This window comes from Morus notabilis, unplaced genomic scaffold (assembly GCF_000414095.1).
Source record: "Morus notabilis unplaced genomic scaffold, ASM41409v2 Scaffold936, whole genome shotgun sequence".
Classification (NCBI taxonomy): Eukaryota; Viridiplantae; Streptophyta; class Magnoliopsida; order Rosales; family Moraceae; genus Morus; species Morus notabilis.
The window spans coordinates 47,154-64,115 of record NW_010367904.1 but is presented as its reverse complement, the minus strand read 5'-3'; the positions used below and the strand labels follow the sequence as shown (position 1 = coordinate 64,115).

Sequence of the window (16,962 nt, the reverse complement as noted above, 5' to 3'; positions counted from 1 at the left end):
TTATTGTAGTAGCTGGTAGCTGCATGTAATCCACAATGTTCATTTTTTTTTAGATAACTTTTTAAAATCCCCCTGAACTTTTAGCATTGTGCCCCTAAACTTTTGAATTGCATTAAATTTAGGCCTCGTTCATTTTACTGATTCAAGTTTAGAATTTGAGTTTTGTTACAGTAAAAAGCTATTATAAATAATCACATTTAATTTTTTTGCTACAGTAAAAAACTCTCACATAAAATCATATCTCAACTCAAATTAAAAATTCAAATAAGCGAACCCGTTCATTTCGCCGATTCGAGTTTAGAATTTGAGTTTTGCTACAGTAAAAAGCTCTCAGAAACAATCAAATCTAACTTTTTTGCTACAGTAAAAAGCTCTCACATAAAATCACATCTCAACTTGAATTACAAACTCGAATCAGCGAAGTAAACGAGCCCATGGGCCTTTATGAAATTCTCCATGTGATCTGACATGGCATGTAAATGAAGGGTAATATGGTAAAACACCAAAATTGAGGAGTTTAATTGCATTTTCTAAAAAAAAAACTGCAAAACCCAAATATTTGACCTTTAATTAATAGTATAATATTTCTTTGGGAAAAATGGCAATAATAATAATAAGAATATTAGTAATAAACAAATAAAAATGCAAAAGAAAAGAGGAAAGGGCTTGCGGCACCATTAATGGTCCTTAAATTGTGTTTATCCAAAAAGAGCCAGTAAGTAAAGATTTTACCATAAAAATCTGATATAGAAGAAGGAAAAAAAAAAAAAAGATACTCTTCTCATGTTTGTTCAGGAATAACTATTTTCTTTTTATTCATTTATTATTTGCTGAATGAAGTCCCGACTAAAATAAAACCTCCCTTTTTTCTTTCTCAGCAAAAAGACGTTCCGAATTCTTCGTCCTTGTTCCGCATCATAGTACCTGCACTTGCTCAAAGCATTTCTAGTTAGGGTTCCCTTTTTCGTACGTATTGTATGTCAATTTTCCTCCCAGTTTTCTCATGATCCAAACACCCTATTAGGGCCGTAACGATCTCAGATTCTCCAATGGGTGTGTCCTTCAAAGTGTCGAAAACCGGTACCAGGTTCCGCCCCAAGCCTTCTCTTCAATCCGACACCAACGTTGCTGTCGACGATGTGGCGGAGAATTCCAGAGATAGCTTGCGAATTGTTCGCGGAGACGAATCCAATGCTCGGAAGCTCGAGGTAAAGTCTTTGATAGTTGTAAGAGAGAGAGAGAGAAATTGATGAATTCTGTGTCTTACTCAAAATTGGTCGTCAAATTTACCTGAAAAAGTGGGAGGCTTCTTTTTCAGAAAGTGAAATTGAAGTTCGCCAAAAGTGGCAATTAATCTCTTTTTCTTCTTGCCTCTCTCTCTCTCTCTCTCTCTCTTTTTTGGTGATTGGGGGAATCATATTTGATTGCTGGCGTTTATCTGACAAGAGGAGAGGTTTAAAGTTACAATTTTTAGATCTTTTGGTATTTCGGTTTCTGCGAAGTGATACTCATTTGAACTGATTTTTCTTTTTTGGAGGTTATCTTCTTATAAATGTCATAAGGGAATTTGGTACGGACTTTGGACATCCAAAAGTTGGTATTTTTTTATTATATTATTGTAGCTTTTTGATGTTTTACGTTTAAATATGACTGATTATTGATTCAAGCTGTGGTCTTTTTATCTTGGTTTTCCATTATGGCCGAGTCTTCAACAGATATTTAGTATTTTTTCCCTCCATCAAGAATAGTAAGTAGGTGCTCTGCAGAAGTCTGAGGAAGATGTGAACTTTAGTTTGCAAAAATCGTGTTTTTTTATTTTTTATTTTTTTGATTCCAGTATGTTTCATTTGAGTGCGAATTAGTATTGATGTAAAAGCTGATAAGCCTTACATTTATGTTAATTGGGTGCCCGGGAAAAGCAGTACCGTTTCTGATTTTGGCTTGCTTGTTGATCCAACTAACCCCTGTAAAAAAGAACTTTTTGTCTGTCTGGAAATGAGATTAGCAGAAAACACTAAACAGAATCTATATTTTCCTCCCGACACTTGATACATGCTAACTTCTATCTATTCTCAAAGAAGCTATTATTTTACTTTGCTCTGTAACCATGGAATAAGCAGAATGAGACAGTGGTTTGATATAAATTTTCTTTACTATATTTCTATTCTCTGATAATTTGGAGTAGCGTTTCTATCAATATATCACTACACACACTTATATATGTTAATGTGGATTGACTAATCTTATAGGGTGGTGTTGTTGAGGGAGGTGAGAAAGTTGCTAGGGTGTCTGGGTCAACCCTGTCTTCTGAAGAGCAACATGTATTAACAGGTTAATCTCAATTAGTCTATTTCACTATTTTGGGCTTACCTGGATCCTATTTCTCAATATCTTCACTCATTTTTGTTGCTGTTGTTGTCGCAGAGCCAGAGAGTGAAGCTTCCTTCACGTTGAACCTCTTTGTAGATGGATACTCTATTGGAAAACCTTCAGAGGTTTGTTGAAAAGAACTTTTAGCATGGAATAAAATTAAAGAGTCAGTTCTAAGGATTCAGGACTCCCTTGACCATGTTGTTTGTTTTTAATTCTATTTCTGAATATTCAGAATGATACTTCGCATCAGCCAACCGTTCAAGAGGTTCCAAAGTCGTTACATCCTTATGATAGGACATCTGAAACTCTCTTCTCAGTAAGTATCCAGTAATTAAGTTCATCTGTAAGAACATTATCATCTAAAGTTGAGTATCGTGTTTGTGGTACCCTTTCAGTGTTTCTTAGCTACTTTTTACTCATTTGCTTTAAGTTTTTATTGCACTAATTTCTTCCCCTTTCCTTTCTAAACTCTTTTTGGAGGCAATTGAGTCTGGTCGGTTGCCAGGTGACATTCTGGATGATATACCTTGCAAGTTCATTGATGGAACACTTGTTTGTGAGGTGAGTTTTTTTGGTTATTTCTTTTACTTTTTTCAATATTAATGAATGATTCTTTCTTCGAATATGAAAATGTCGAATACATTTCTTCTGAAATATGATATCTTTTCTAGGTTGTCTCCAACAATTGTTGGTAAATTTGTGCATAGTTTTCCAACTGTCGTCATCTAATTTCTGCAGTCCTGCAAAAATAAAAAGGAAAATTTCATTTTGGTACCCTGTGGTATATCAAAATATGAGTTTGGTACCCTTTGTTTTTGAAAATTTCATGCATGTACCTCAACCTTTTAGAAAATTTTTTTTTGGTTCCTCGAAACCCTTTTTTGGGATGTGAAATGTCAAATTTGCTCTTCTATTTATTTAACTAAAAATTTAAAATTAAAAAAATAATAAGAAAAATAATTTAAAATTTATAAAAATTAAAAAAATGTAAAATGAAAGAGAGAACCCAATTGAATTCAACTTTTTTTGCTTGAACAATCAAATTCAATTTTCATCCCATGAAATTCCCTTTCACAAACACACACACACACACAAGTAAAAAAAAAAAAAACCCACCACATTCCTACGGATCTCAATGAAAAGATCAAACATTATATTCCTTTATTTAACTCAAGCACCCAGAGTTTCGAATGCAATTGAACGCAAACACAGTCAGATCAAAATTTTCAAACCTAAACCTGGATTGTGAAATCAAACACATCACTGTCCAATAAAGGATAGAATATTTAGAGGCTAGAACTTTCTCTCGACCAACTCTATCTCTCTCCGATGAGCCCAGCCCCGGCGACCTCATTGCGACCACACTCGATGGCCGACCTTGGGGTTCTGAATTCCTCCATTTGTTCGAAGGTCCTCAGATTTGGGCAACGGTGACGGGGGTGGGTTAAGGCTGCAGAGGAATGGTTTGGGTGGGTCTTGGTGTTTGCTGCAGAGGAATGATTTGTTCTTTGGAGATTTGGTTTGGTGTTTGCTGTTAAAGTGTTGTTTGCAAATCTTGTTTTTTATTCTCAGTTGTTCTTTGATTTTGTCATTGTTTTTGTTTTTTTATTTTTTTTACTGTTTTTTAATTTTTTAATTGTTCTAAATATTTTTAAAATTTTTTCTAAATTTATTAGTTTTTGGTTTATTAATAAGAAGGGTATATTTGATATTTCACATCCCAAAAAGGTCTCTAAGGTATCAAAAAAAGATTTTCTAAAAGGTCGAGGTACCGGCACGAAATTTTCAAAACCAGAGGGTACCAAACTCAAATTTTGATATAACATAGGGTACCAAAATGAAATTTTCCCAAAAGAAAATGTTGAAAATGGGGATATTTTGCACTGTTTATTTGTGGAAACAAGTGCGGTTTCATTTTTGTGGATCTTCTAGTCTGGTAGAAAATAAATGGTTGTAACAATTGGTTTCTGTGTTTCATTGTATTTTTGATGCTTTTGCAGGTACATGATTACCGTAAATGTGCTTCAGAACCAGGATCTGGTTCACAGCCAACTGATGGGTGCCCTATTGTAAATAAAGTACGCCTTAGAATGTCATTAGAGAATGTTGTGAAGGATATTCCTCTGATCTCAGATAGTTCTTGGACATATGGTGATCTGATGGTTAGTATATTTCACTTACATCATCCTTTGCAAATAAATGTAATGCTTTGGTTTACTGATGCATTTTAATTGCAGGAAATGGAGTCTCGGATATTGAAAGCATTGCAACCAAAACTTCATTTAGATCCTACTCCCGAGTTGGATAGGCTATGTAAGAATCCAGTTCCCACAAAGGTAATCAACATTAAGGCTGATTTCATAGTTCTTTATGCACAGAACTGATAATATCTAATTATGTTGCATACAATTTGCAGCTTGATTTGGCTCTTTGCAGTTTGCGGAGAAAGAGAGTAAGACAGATACCTGAAGTTACTGTCACATCTAACTGCAAAACACATGGGAAGAAAATTTGCATTGATAGGGTTCCAGAAAGCTCTAACTGCAGATTGGGAGAATCAGGAATTGTTCCAGGCAACATAACAGCAGAGCATGTTCAGGAGAATCTAAATAGCAACATCAATGCCTTAAGAGCTAATAGCTTTGTGTCAGATGCTTCTGTTGCGACACCTCATTTGATGTCTAATCAATCAGGGTATCAAATGGGGGTTGGCACCCCAAGAAGTGCTCAAGATCATGTGGCAGGACCTGTAGTTAATACATCAGGGGCATCTCCTGCTGGACAGGATGTGATGATCTCATATGGTGACAATATAAACTCTAGCGCCTCTTTTCATAGAAAGAGGGAGAACCAAGATGGACAAGTGCCACCCTTATCTAGTTTAAATAAAAGGGCAAGGCCTATGCCGGTGGGTCTTGAGGGAATGCAACCGCAGCGAATTGGCCCACTTATGGACAGCTTATCAGAATTGGACTGGAAGAATACATTGTTGCAGCAGCAAGCAATGGCTAGAGGAATTCAATATGCAAATACTGGGAATCAAAAGTTTTCCCGTCAGGTGTTTGAAGGGGTTTTGAATCAGGATTCTGGGGCAGCCCCATTTTCTGCAGGACAACAGGGCATGAGATTCACTCCCAAGGAAGAACAATTTGATACAGGTAAGTTAGATGGGCCAGAGCTCAGTGGGGGTAGAAATGATATGCAGATGGCGGACACAGAAACAAGCCATCTTGATCCACAGCAAGCAAGGCACCAACAAAGACTACCCCAGCATACTTTCATGAGATCTAATTTTCCTCAGAGCCCTTGGAATAATCTTGGTCAGCAGACTGAGAAAGATGGCAGAAAGGAGGAACAACTTCAGAAAAGAAAATCAGTGCAAAGCCCCAGGTTGTCTTCAGGAACTTTGGTCCAATCTCCATTGTCATCAAAATCTGGGGAGTTTTCCAGTTGTTCATCAGGACCCCACTTTGGAACAGTAACAACATCTGCTACTGTTGGAGTATCACAAAAGGAGAGGGCTGCAATTTCCTCAGTAAATGCTGTTGGTGGGACCCCATCCATGACTTCCAGTGGTAATGATTCCCTGCAAAGGCAACATCAGGCTCAACTTGCTGCAAAACGTAGATCAAATTCCCTTCCCAAGACCCCAGCAATTAGTGGGGTCGGTTCCCCTGCTAGTGTTAGTAATATGAGTGTTCCACCAAATGTTACCAGTCCATCAGTCGGGACCCAACCTTCAGTTGACAAAGACATGCTTGATAGGTTTTCAAAGATTGAAATGGTGACTCTGAGGTACAATGTCATCTGTTCTATCCTTGCTGTAGAGTTTATGCATTTATGCGATTGTGATAACTTATTTGCTTATCTATGTATCAGAACCATCTTATTATTGCTTGTATTATTAGCTCATTGTTTTCGTTGGTAGCCAACCTACAGAGGAGCATGAAATATTTGATGAGTATCAACTGTTCTTTTAATACACAAAGCGGGCAAACAAATATGATAATAATAATTATTTTTTTTTCCGATTTTGAAGATCACCTTACACACTTTTTTTTCCTAACCATCTTTGTTTGTATCTTTAACTTGATTTCTTGATGTACTAATCTGATTGGTATGTACATTAGAACAATGTAAGAACAGTAGATCCTTTTCGCATAGTTTCTTCATAAACTTCAACGTTTCTTTGTTTCAGGCATAAACTCAACTGCAAAAAGAATAAGGTTGATAATTACACAATCAAAAAGTCTAATGCACATTTGCCTCAAATACTTAAGGCTGCTCTTTCCACCCCTCCAAATAATGAGGATTTCAAAGACGACACTGAAAAACCCCTATCAAAGTCACTTATAGGTGGCAGCATGAATATCTGCAAGACTACATTTATAGCTTTGGGGCATCAGGAGCGTACAGTTCAAGGTTTGTTGTATTAGTACATGTAATGTTTGGTCTCTTGTTGTGTTTATATGTTTATTTTGTGAATTCCTTTCTGATATTGGTTTATTCTTGCATTTGTCTGAATATTGCTCATGCAGGAAATTGCATTACTTGTGTTCCTAAGTTCCGGACTAGGATGATAATGTCAGAGAAGCAAAATGATGGAACTGTTGCAATGCTTCATGGAGATGCTGAGGCTGATTTTCATGCTGTGGAGGATTACCTTCCTACATTGCCCAATACAGTAAGTTTTACAAGACGAATCACAGCTTTCTTAGGGATCAGCCTGCTAATGACCAAAGTGGGCCTATGCCCAGTCATTTGGGATAATCAATAGAAAATGTCGCGTTCAAACCATCTCCTCAAAATTATCTAGATTTTCCAAACTTTGTTTGATCTTTGTGAAGTCAACCCTAATTTACACTGTTTTTTCAGATTGACTTCTGGAATTTAATATAGCTTTCAGTTTTAGCGTTATTGTGCTTTTGGCTGGTTATTCCTTACCTATCATCTACTTTAACTAGGGGTTGGTTAAATAGTCTATTTGATAGGAAGTTGGCCAAAAACCATTTCAATTGTAGACTTTTCCTGCTTTTGAAGCGTCATATTTAGTATTTTTACCCTTTCAAGTAGCTTTGTGTTCTTCTGACTTGTAAGTCTGATGAATTTCTGTAACAGCATTTTGCAGATTTGCTTGCACAACAGTTTCGTGCATTGGTATGTTTTAGCAGCAATATTCTTGAAGTCCTTTTATGTCATCCATCCCTGTTGTTTTTTAAGTAATTGTTTTCTGCTAATGCAGATGCAACGTGAAGGATATGAGGTGCAACAACATATCCAACCTAAGCCCCGCATCAATGTTGCCATTGGCAATCAATCAAATGTTGCTGGGATGCATCCTAATAATTCAGTGGTTGAGATGCAACAATACGAAGAAGCAGTTTCTGGCCAGCCATCCAATGAAGTTGTCAAGCCAACTAGTAGCGGTAATACATCTCTAAACCCAGCCCAGAATCTTCTGGCAAACTCGAGGATGCTGCCACCTGGAACCACTCAGGCCTTGCAGATGTCTCAAGGGCTCTTATCTGGGGCTTCAATGCCCCCTCGGCCACATCTTCCTGAGTCACAGTCATCACTTCCTCAGCAGCAGCAGCAGCAGCAGCAGCAACAGCAGCCGAACCAATTCATTCAACAGCAGCATCCCCAGTTTCAGAGATCAATGATGCTTGCAACAAACCCTCTTTCAAACTTGAATGCAATTGGGCAGAACTCGAATATACAATTGGGTAATCAAATGGTGAGCAAGCCTTCGGCTCTCCAGCTTCAGCTCTTACAACAACAGCAACAGCAACAGCAACAGCAGCAGCAACCTCAAATGCAGAGGAAAATGATGATGGGTCTTGGAACGGCTGTGGGTATGGGAAATGTAGGCAATAACATGGTTGGAATTGCAGGCCTTGGCAATGCAATGGGAATGGGAAATGCAAGGGGAATAAGTGGAACAGGAATCTCAGCGCCCATGACATCTATATCTGGAATGGGAAACGTGGGGCAGAACCAAATGAATTTAAGCCAGGCTTCAAATATTGGCAATGCAATAAGCCAGCATATACGGTCTGGGACGTTAGCACCAGCTGTTATCATGGCATCAAAACTTAGGATGGCGCAAAACCGAGCAACAATGCTAGGCAGTCCCCAGTCTGGCATAGCAGGGATTTCGGGAGCCAGACAGGTGCATCCAGGCTCTACTGGTCTCTCAATGCTTGGTCAGCCTTTGAACCGAGGGAACATGAGCCCGATGCAACGAGCACCAATGGCAGCTATGGGTCCTCCAAAGTTGATGGCAGGAATGAATATATGCATGAACCAGCAGCAACAACAACAGCAACAGTTGCAACTACAGCAGCAACTACAGCAGCAACTACAGCAGCAACAGCAATTGCAACAACAACAGCAACAACAACAATTGCAACAGCAGCAACAGATGCAGCAGCGGCAGCAGCAGCAGCAGCAGCAGCATCATCAAGAAACAACCTCATCGCTACAGGCTGTTGTTTCCCCACCACAAGTTGGCTCACCCTCAACCATGGGAATTCCACAAATGAACCAGCAAACCCAGCAGCAGCAGCCACCGCCACAGCAACAGGCCAGCCCACAGCAAATGAGCCAACGAACTCCAATGAGCCCACAGATGAGTGCTGGGGCTATTCATGCCATGAGTGCCGCTAACCCAGAGGCATGTCCGGCCAGCCCACAGTTGAGCTCTCAAACCCTCGGCTCAGTTGGTAGTATCACTAATTCTCCTATGGACCTTCAAGGTGCGAACAAGAGTAACTCTGTCAGTAATGCATAGTGGAAACTGCCCTCCTCTTTAGCAGTCTTGTTTGTGAGTTTTCTTATCAATCCCCATAGACTGTTAAAAGGCATTGGAGAGGGGAAGAGATTGAAGGCATGATGACAACAATTCATTAAGTCTGGAAATAACGGTACAGCTGTCTTGGTCCAAATCATTCTAATTGTGGCAATAAGATTGAAGTCAAGAACTGTGGAGGAATTTTCAATAAGTTGTATCTACAAATAATGTGTAGAAAAGTGTGGTGTAGTAAATTACAGGCATTAGATTTCTGGTACAGTAGGATGATTTTATAAACACCTTTGAATCCTTCACTTTTGGCTCCTTTTTCTTGTACCGCGGGGGCCCAGGGAGGGTTCCTGATGCCACTGCTGAAATTTCTAATTTATTGTGTTGATTTGTCGAATGTCCGTGGACATCTGTGTGGAATAACTCTTACATGTATCTAGAGTGGAATTTCTAATGGCCCCAAGCTATCAGGTCAATTTTTTGTACCCAATTTGTGATGAACGATATTTGATTATATTGTAGGATGAACAGAACAAGATGGATGCTTGTTATTATGTTTAGTAAGTGTTTGGTATTAGAGAGAGTTCTCCATCTTACCAGACATATAACTTTCTTCTCTGATTCAAGGAAACATACATCTCTTTTCAGTGCTCATTTTGTATACATTGGAAACCAAAAAGGTGGGTTGAGTTCAGTAGAATAAAATAAGATGCGGTAGATAAATGCTTATGGCTGGATGCTCTTACCCGAGACATTCCAAATCTGAGTATTCATGAATATTTTCAGACAAATGAAATATCATATTATTGTATGTACAGAAGATGATCCATAAGTAGTAATGCATTGCTTAAACATTGAAAAGAAATTAAAGCTTTGAGTGGAAACTTTCATGAGCCGTCCTCACATGACTCCTCGTGATATCCTTAAGAGTAGGACAGCCAGAAAGGGCCATGGTAAGCTCAAGCTCATTCTTCAGCATTTCAATTACACTTCGTACCCCATTTTGCCCCATTGCGGCTAGGCCATAGACAACTGGCCTTCCAACCTGCGGTTTACAAATAAGAAAGTGAAGTGAGGCACAAGCATTTAATATGTTTTTTCTACTATTGCTTGGTGTCATGGATTAATTTTTCTACTATAAAACGAGGAAGAGCTCACAAGTACAGCTTGGGCACCAAGGGCTAACGCCTTGAAGATGTCTGTTCCTCGCCGTACTCCGCCATCAAACAGAATAGGAACTTTTCCTCCAACAGCATGAACCACCTGAAAATCACATCCCATAAGTAGTTAAACATTAGGACCTTCCTCATTGACTTTCCATAACAAGAGAGCTTACCAAAAGCTAAAGGAGAATTTTCATTCTGAAGAACGACAACTAGCTGAAATACTGCTCACCTCTTCTAAGACTGAAACAGTGGCAGGAGAAAAATCTAGCTGGCGGCCTCCGTGATTAGAGACGATAACCCCAGCAACGCCTGCTTCAACAGCCTTTCTTGCTGAAAATGTTTGGACATCACATATTGAATAAGGGTCGACTTCTAGTTCTTAGAAATGAAGGAAACATTCATAATATGAAGCCATTGAATTACCATCTTCATGAGTGAGTACTCCCTTGACAAGGATTGGCAAGTTCGTGATTGATCTTAACCACTCAATATCCTGTGGATGTTTTTATTTTTATTTTTTTTTGGCACTAAATAAGCTGATTGAAACATTAGAAAACAACAATCCATGTCTGCATTCCAACCAAAATCATGCACACAAGAGTATAAAACATAGGAAGTACAGTAACATATAACTCCAGGCTTCAAGTTGCGAGATACCAAATGAAAAACTCTGTTTATTCCATACATCTTTATAGTAGCATTTCATGCAAGAAAAAGAGGTAAGATATATAATATAAAAACTAAAAAATAAAACTTCAGAGTAAAAATATTATTGCCTACAGCTCAGAAAAAGGTAACAATCAGCCGATTTCTACCTTCCAACACAGAGAAGCATCCATATTCCGATTGGCATAAGCCGCTAGGTTTGAGCCATCATCCTGTATCTATGAATTTGTCTTAGTTGAGTATTTATAACAGAAATTTCCAAGAAAAAAAAGCCAAATAAGTAAGACTACTTGTTTTGGAGCTCCCTCAAAAAGACATAATCACAAATATATGCGCTAATGCTTGAGTTTGTCATATTTTCGAGGGAAAAATTTGCTAATCAAATGAAGCTTTCAGTAAATAATGATTTCTTGATGAAAGGAAATGATTTTCGCAGTAAAATTTAATAAAACTACGAGCAAAATCTAAGAAATGAACCATATACCACTCACAAAGTCAACTTCAGTGGGCATAAGGCCTTCAAGATTCTTCAGTTTAGGTGCAATCATTCTGCAATAGTCATCAAAAACATGTTTTAAAATGAAATGCTTCTCTCTGAAGTAGCATGAGAGACCACAAACTATGAATTTAACAGTGTCAAACATTAAAAATGGTGTTGCATTAACATGAAATGATTATATAAACATGGAAACTCAGATTGAGGAAGAATTATCTAACCGAAAGGGACCAACAACCTACTTACTGATAGAACCGAACAGCATTGCAGCTCGCAGCAACTTGCTCTATGGTGCGGGTGGACGAGAACGACAATACCATGATGGTGTTGCATGCATCCGCTGCTCTAGCAGTGGCGACCTCTCCTGCGGTAAACTTGCAGAAGAATTATACATCATGCATTGTAAAAGAGAGAGTTTGAACTTTGAAGTCATTATCTGATGGGAGAATTCATCTAGGAATTTAGACCTTCGGGATGAGCTAATTGATGCATAGCAGTTGGAGCAATCATAATAGGTGCGGAGATTTTGAAACCCAATACAGTTGTTGACATATCTATTCTGCTAACATCTACAAGAACTCTTGGTCGTAGTCTGGAAATCCACAGCAACAAATGAATGAGAAATAAAGTTATACTCGTTTCTCTTTATGTTACTGTAATAACTAACATGAAGTAGGTCTAAGACTCACAAGATTCTTTGAAACGCCTCAACATTCTGTTTTAGTGTGTGCTGGTCCTCAGCTCCTCCAGTGTAGAAATCATAGTACATTTTTGGAAGGATCTTCTTCGCCAATTCTTGGAACTCGTTCACGTTGACAGGTTCAGTTGCCATTTTATCCTGGGCAAACAAATGTCTATAGATCATGAGCTCCTTGTAATCCAATCAGTGATTGGGTTAAATTTCTACATAACAATTCAGTTTCACTCCACAAAAAGCACCTGAACAGTTACGATCAGTAGTACCTTGAAACCATAACAATTTGAAGGAAAACATTATGATCCATTAGAACACTTCATGTTCTATACATTAAGTAACAGAAGAAAAATTTGATCTTCTTTGATCAGAAACAAGTTAAGGACATACCGATGGGTTTGGAAAAATCCGGTTTTCTTCTTGGGATGGCGAGTTAGTTAAAAACAGCAAATTAAACTGGTCTGATCAGTTTGATAGTTAGTGATAGAGTAAAGTTCATCGGATGGATAAGCAAATTGCGTGGAGGGCAAATAGAACCTTCCCTAAATGGGGACAAAATTGCTGCCTCAGAAGATTGTACACTTACTTTTCTTTTACGTTGGCTTTGAAAGATACTTGTATTTGAATAATATACAAGAAGAAAACAACCAAGCGTCCAATTGAGAGGCCAAACTCTACATATGTCGCTTTCTATTGAATTCAGCTTCAAAGACTATCAACATGGTATAAAGAAAGAAAAAAAATCAGAGCATTATACCAAGCTTTTAATATAATAATCAGAAATCCAACGTAATTTATTTTGAGGGACATGATAGCTTTTAGAAAACTTGGGCCCCAGTTTGGTACCGTTGTGATCCTACTCATACTTCCTATCAGTAGAGTATTTTTGTTTTCCTACTCTATCAAATTTCTTATATATTTTTACCCATACCTTCTCTTTTTAGTCCCACCACTTGATTTCGTTTGGGAGAAGTGAACTGAAGTGCCCCTCTGTTTTAATAGTGTTACAAATACGTCCTTGGCTGTAAAAGTCAACTCTCCTCGTCTCATAAGATGAGCGTTATTCTTGTGTCATTATGCCCATCCAAACTAAAAATCCAGCCAAACCACAAAAAAAAATGAGTTTTCCTCAAAAAAAAAAAAAAAAAAAAAACCCCACAAACATTATTAATAAATGATTTTGTTTTAATTTTTTCCCATGACCAACAAAACATTACCTCCACCAAAACAAAAGGGCGATATTAGATAGGTAGAGAAGTCCTTTTATTTCATTAATAGCACTGTAGGCCAAAGGAGTAGATAACCGAAGGTGAACATATATAAGTTATAACCAAAGGCACAATAGGAAACAGTTATATGTTTCCCATGTATTTGTGGGCTACTGTATCTACATTATTCCTTGCAGGCACAGCAAGTGGCTGCTTTGACCAGTACTGGCTGCTGGAAATACTGGCGGCCTTGTTCGTCCTCGGCGATTCGCTATTCGATACCGGAAACAACAATTACATTAGACCTACCCGGTGCTTCCAACCTAATTACTGGCCCTATGGAGAAAGCTTTTTTGCTTTCTCCACCGGCAGAGTGTTGGGACACCGAGTACCTGCAACACAAAATACACACAGACAACCACCACAGAACAACACCACAGCTAGACTACTGAAGGAACCTCAACCAAAGGATCCAATTCATTAATCGTCACTGGAAACCACGAGTTCTGCTCGGCCAGTAAACCAAAACAATAAGTATTAGTTTTCTCTCAACGTGCTCACTCTCACACAATCCTCTCCCTTAAAACTCCTGAGGCCGTTGTGACCTCCCTGCTCCCTAGCACTATTCCCTTGACTAGCCTAACCGTCTATAGCCACCTCAGCAACCTTCCTCACACACTCACATCCTTTCTCCAACCGAAAACGTTACGAGCTCCTCTAAAATACATCCGTTCATATCTGTTCCGCCTAGGCTCGGGTGTAACACAGAGCTACGAATGTCCGTACAATCCCTGATTTTATTAGCAAGCTGGTTTTATGATTATGATACTTATTTGTATAGACCTTAAGACTCAGCTGAGTAATTACAACAGAACGTTTATAGCAATTGAGGGAAAAACTAGGTGGTGAAGAAGCCAAGGCATTGTTGTCCACAGCCATTTACTTATTTAGCATTAGAAGGTAATGATATTTTGACCCCTTCTTTAAAAAAACTCCAGTTTCTTTGATTCAGAGTACAGTCAGCTTAAGTTGTGGTTCAACGGGTTAATCATTGGGTCAGAAAGTCTTTTTTTTTTTTTTTTTTTTTTGATTGGAGAAAGTCTTCATTTTGTATTATTTAAAGATTTTTTTGTATATAAAAATAATAAAAATTAGTGTAACGTTAACTCATAATTGTTTGTTGGTTTGGGCTAAAAGGGCCGTGGGGGTTGGCGGGAAGGGCCCTCGGGTGGTTCCAGTGGACTCGCAGCACCCCTTCATCGAATGGCGAGATCTGAAGGCGGCAATCCTCCACCGTTTCAGCCGCGCGAAGGATGGTGACCCAACAGAGCGCTTGATGGCTCTGCGACAGGAAGGAACGGTGGTGGAATTTCGTGACCGTTTTGAGGCCTTAGCAGCAACAATGAGAGGAATACCGGAACCCATTTTCCAGGGAGCTTTCCTTAACGGCTTCCGAGAAGACGTACGGGCTGAGGTCAAATTACTGAGGCCTATTAACTTACAGGAAGTTATGGACTTGGCCCAGCAAATTGAAGAGAGGAATGAAGCAGTCGACCGGTTAAGGAGAGGTAAACTGGGCCGAGGATGGCGAACTGAGGGCTTGGGAAGGGAGATGGGCCCAAACAAGTGGCCCAATACACAACTAGGTCAATCTGGAAGCTTCCTTCAGCCCACTCCAGGTAAGGAGTCTAACTCATCTCCACGGTCTCGTCTTTGGTCTACGCCGCAGTCAGGGCTGTCCGAAGGAGTGGCTGGGTTTAAATGGATGACGGATGAGGAGTACTAGCGCCGACGAGCCAAGGGGCTCTGCTACCGGTGCGACAAGAAGTTCAGCCCTGGTCACCGGTGTAAGAACCGGCAGCTACAGGTGCTTTTGGTGTTGGAGGAAGTCGGAGAAGATGAAGAAGACATGGAGGAGACAGAGGAAGCTCTGGCTGAGGAGATAGGGGGCATGGCTGGACTTTCCCTAAACGTGCTGATTCTTCCGATACTATGAAACTAAAAGGGATCCTTGGAGACCGTGAGGTACTTATCTTAATTGACAGCGGGGCCTCGTACAATTTTCTCTCAGTGAGGATCGTGCAGGAGATGCGAATTACCTTGTCTACCACGGGTAGTTATGGCATCCAGGTAGGGAACGAAGCTTGTGTCAGGCAGAAGTGGTTGTGTAAGGGGGTGGAACTAGAAATCCAGGGTTATCGGTTGTGTGGGGATTCCGTACCTTTCGAATTAGGCTGTGCCTAAGTGGTGCTTGGCGTTTCCTGGCTGCGGACATTAGGGGAAATTAGGGTTAATTGGCGGGAATTCACCTTGAAATTCAGGGCGGCTGAGGGGTGGATTTGCTTGAAGGGGGATCCTATACTACGATGGGAATCGGTGTGTTTTCGTGCCCTCACTCGAAAATTCCAGGGTGAAGTGATGGGGGCTTTGCTTGAAATCTGTGTTCTAGAGGGCAAGGGAAGGGGTGGACAGGACATGCTGGAACCCGCCAACGTCCAAGGGGTTTTAGCTCAGTTTTCAGACGTGTTTACGACACCGGAAGGATTACCGCCGAGTCATGCTCGGGACCACCAGATTGTCCTCAAGGCCGAGGCTGAACCACCCAATATCAGGCCTTACCGATACCTCCAAGTGCAAAAAAATGAGATTGAGAAATTGGTGTCTGAAATGTTGGCTTTAGGGATCATTAGGCTGAGCAACAGCCCCTTCTCCAGCCCGGTATTACTGGTCAAAAAGAAGGATGGAAGCTGGCGAGATTGAGAAATTGGTGTCTGAAATGTTGGCTTTAGGGATCATTAGGCTGAGCAACAGCCCCTTCTCCAGCCCGGTATTACTGGTCAAAAAGAAGGATGGAAGCTGGCGCTTCTGTGTTGATTATCGTGCCCTCAATCTGTGAGGACCCTAACTTTTGGTCATCATCCTATGCTCATACTTATCATTTCTTAACCTCTACCATGTACTAGTTATGACTTCTTAAAATTTCAGGCCATTTTTTTTTACCATGTACGTTAAAATACTGTAGCATTTAGCTAGCATTCTGTTTTTAGCCATTCCTAAAATGATGTAGCATTCTGACAGCATTATGTTACATTAGTCATCAAAATACATAAAACACTATTTTATTTTACATATAAAGTTCAGCAGCGTTTTCAAAACACGTGATGCATTCACAATCCACTTTCCCACATTCTACTGCTACATCCTCTCTGCATGCCCAGCATTACGTCTTAAGGAGCCGGTGCCTTACCCGTGCTTCCTACAACACGAACAAACTTAATGAGCTTTCGCTCAGCAAGTATCAATAAGTCATAAACAGATGCATTAATTATGCATACCCATATATGCATTCATGTCATATTTTCTAGTACATAATTCTAAACGACTTTCATTTGGTTTTCTTACTCTTGTCGTTCCTGTTTACGGATCCCATACCGTTATATGGAATGATTTTCGTGTTTCATTTTCTTGTCTTTTACTTCTTATGGGCCCTGTCCTGTTGTACCATAGCGCGCATAACCAGTGAGGAGTGGGGTAGCTAACCAATCCAGCTCAGTCAC

General features: G+C 39.6%; 1 protein-coding gene and 1 pseudogene across 1 annotated transcript; one reads left to right on the top strand and one right to left on the bottom strand.

Annotated features, from left to right (window-relative positions):
• The first annotated feature begins 875 nt into the window (after window positions 1-875).
• Window positions 876-9,778, top strand: LOC21391534. Its single transcript, XM_010113680.2, has 12 exons — window positions 876-1,208; window positions 2,250-2,331; window positions 2,425-2,495; window positions 2,606-2,689; window positions 2,854-2,934; window positions 4,374-4,535; window positions 4,611-4,709; window positions 4,790-6,168; window positions 6,572-6,795; window positions 6,912-7,057; window positions 7,492-7,530; window positions 7,616-9,778. The coding sequence occupies exons 1-12, from the start codon at window positions 1,050-1,052 to the stop codon at window positions 9,164-9,166; spliced, it is 4,077 nt and encodes a 1,358-aa protein (XP_010111982.1). The 5' UTR covers window positions 876-1,049; the 3' UTR covers window positions 9,167-9,778.
• Window positions 9,779-9,815: 37 nt separating this feature from the next.
• LOC21391533 lies at window positions 9,816-12,903 on the bottom strand (annotated as a pseudogene).
• Window positions 12,904-16,962: the final 4,059 nt, after the last annotated feature.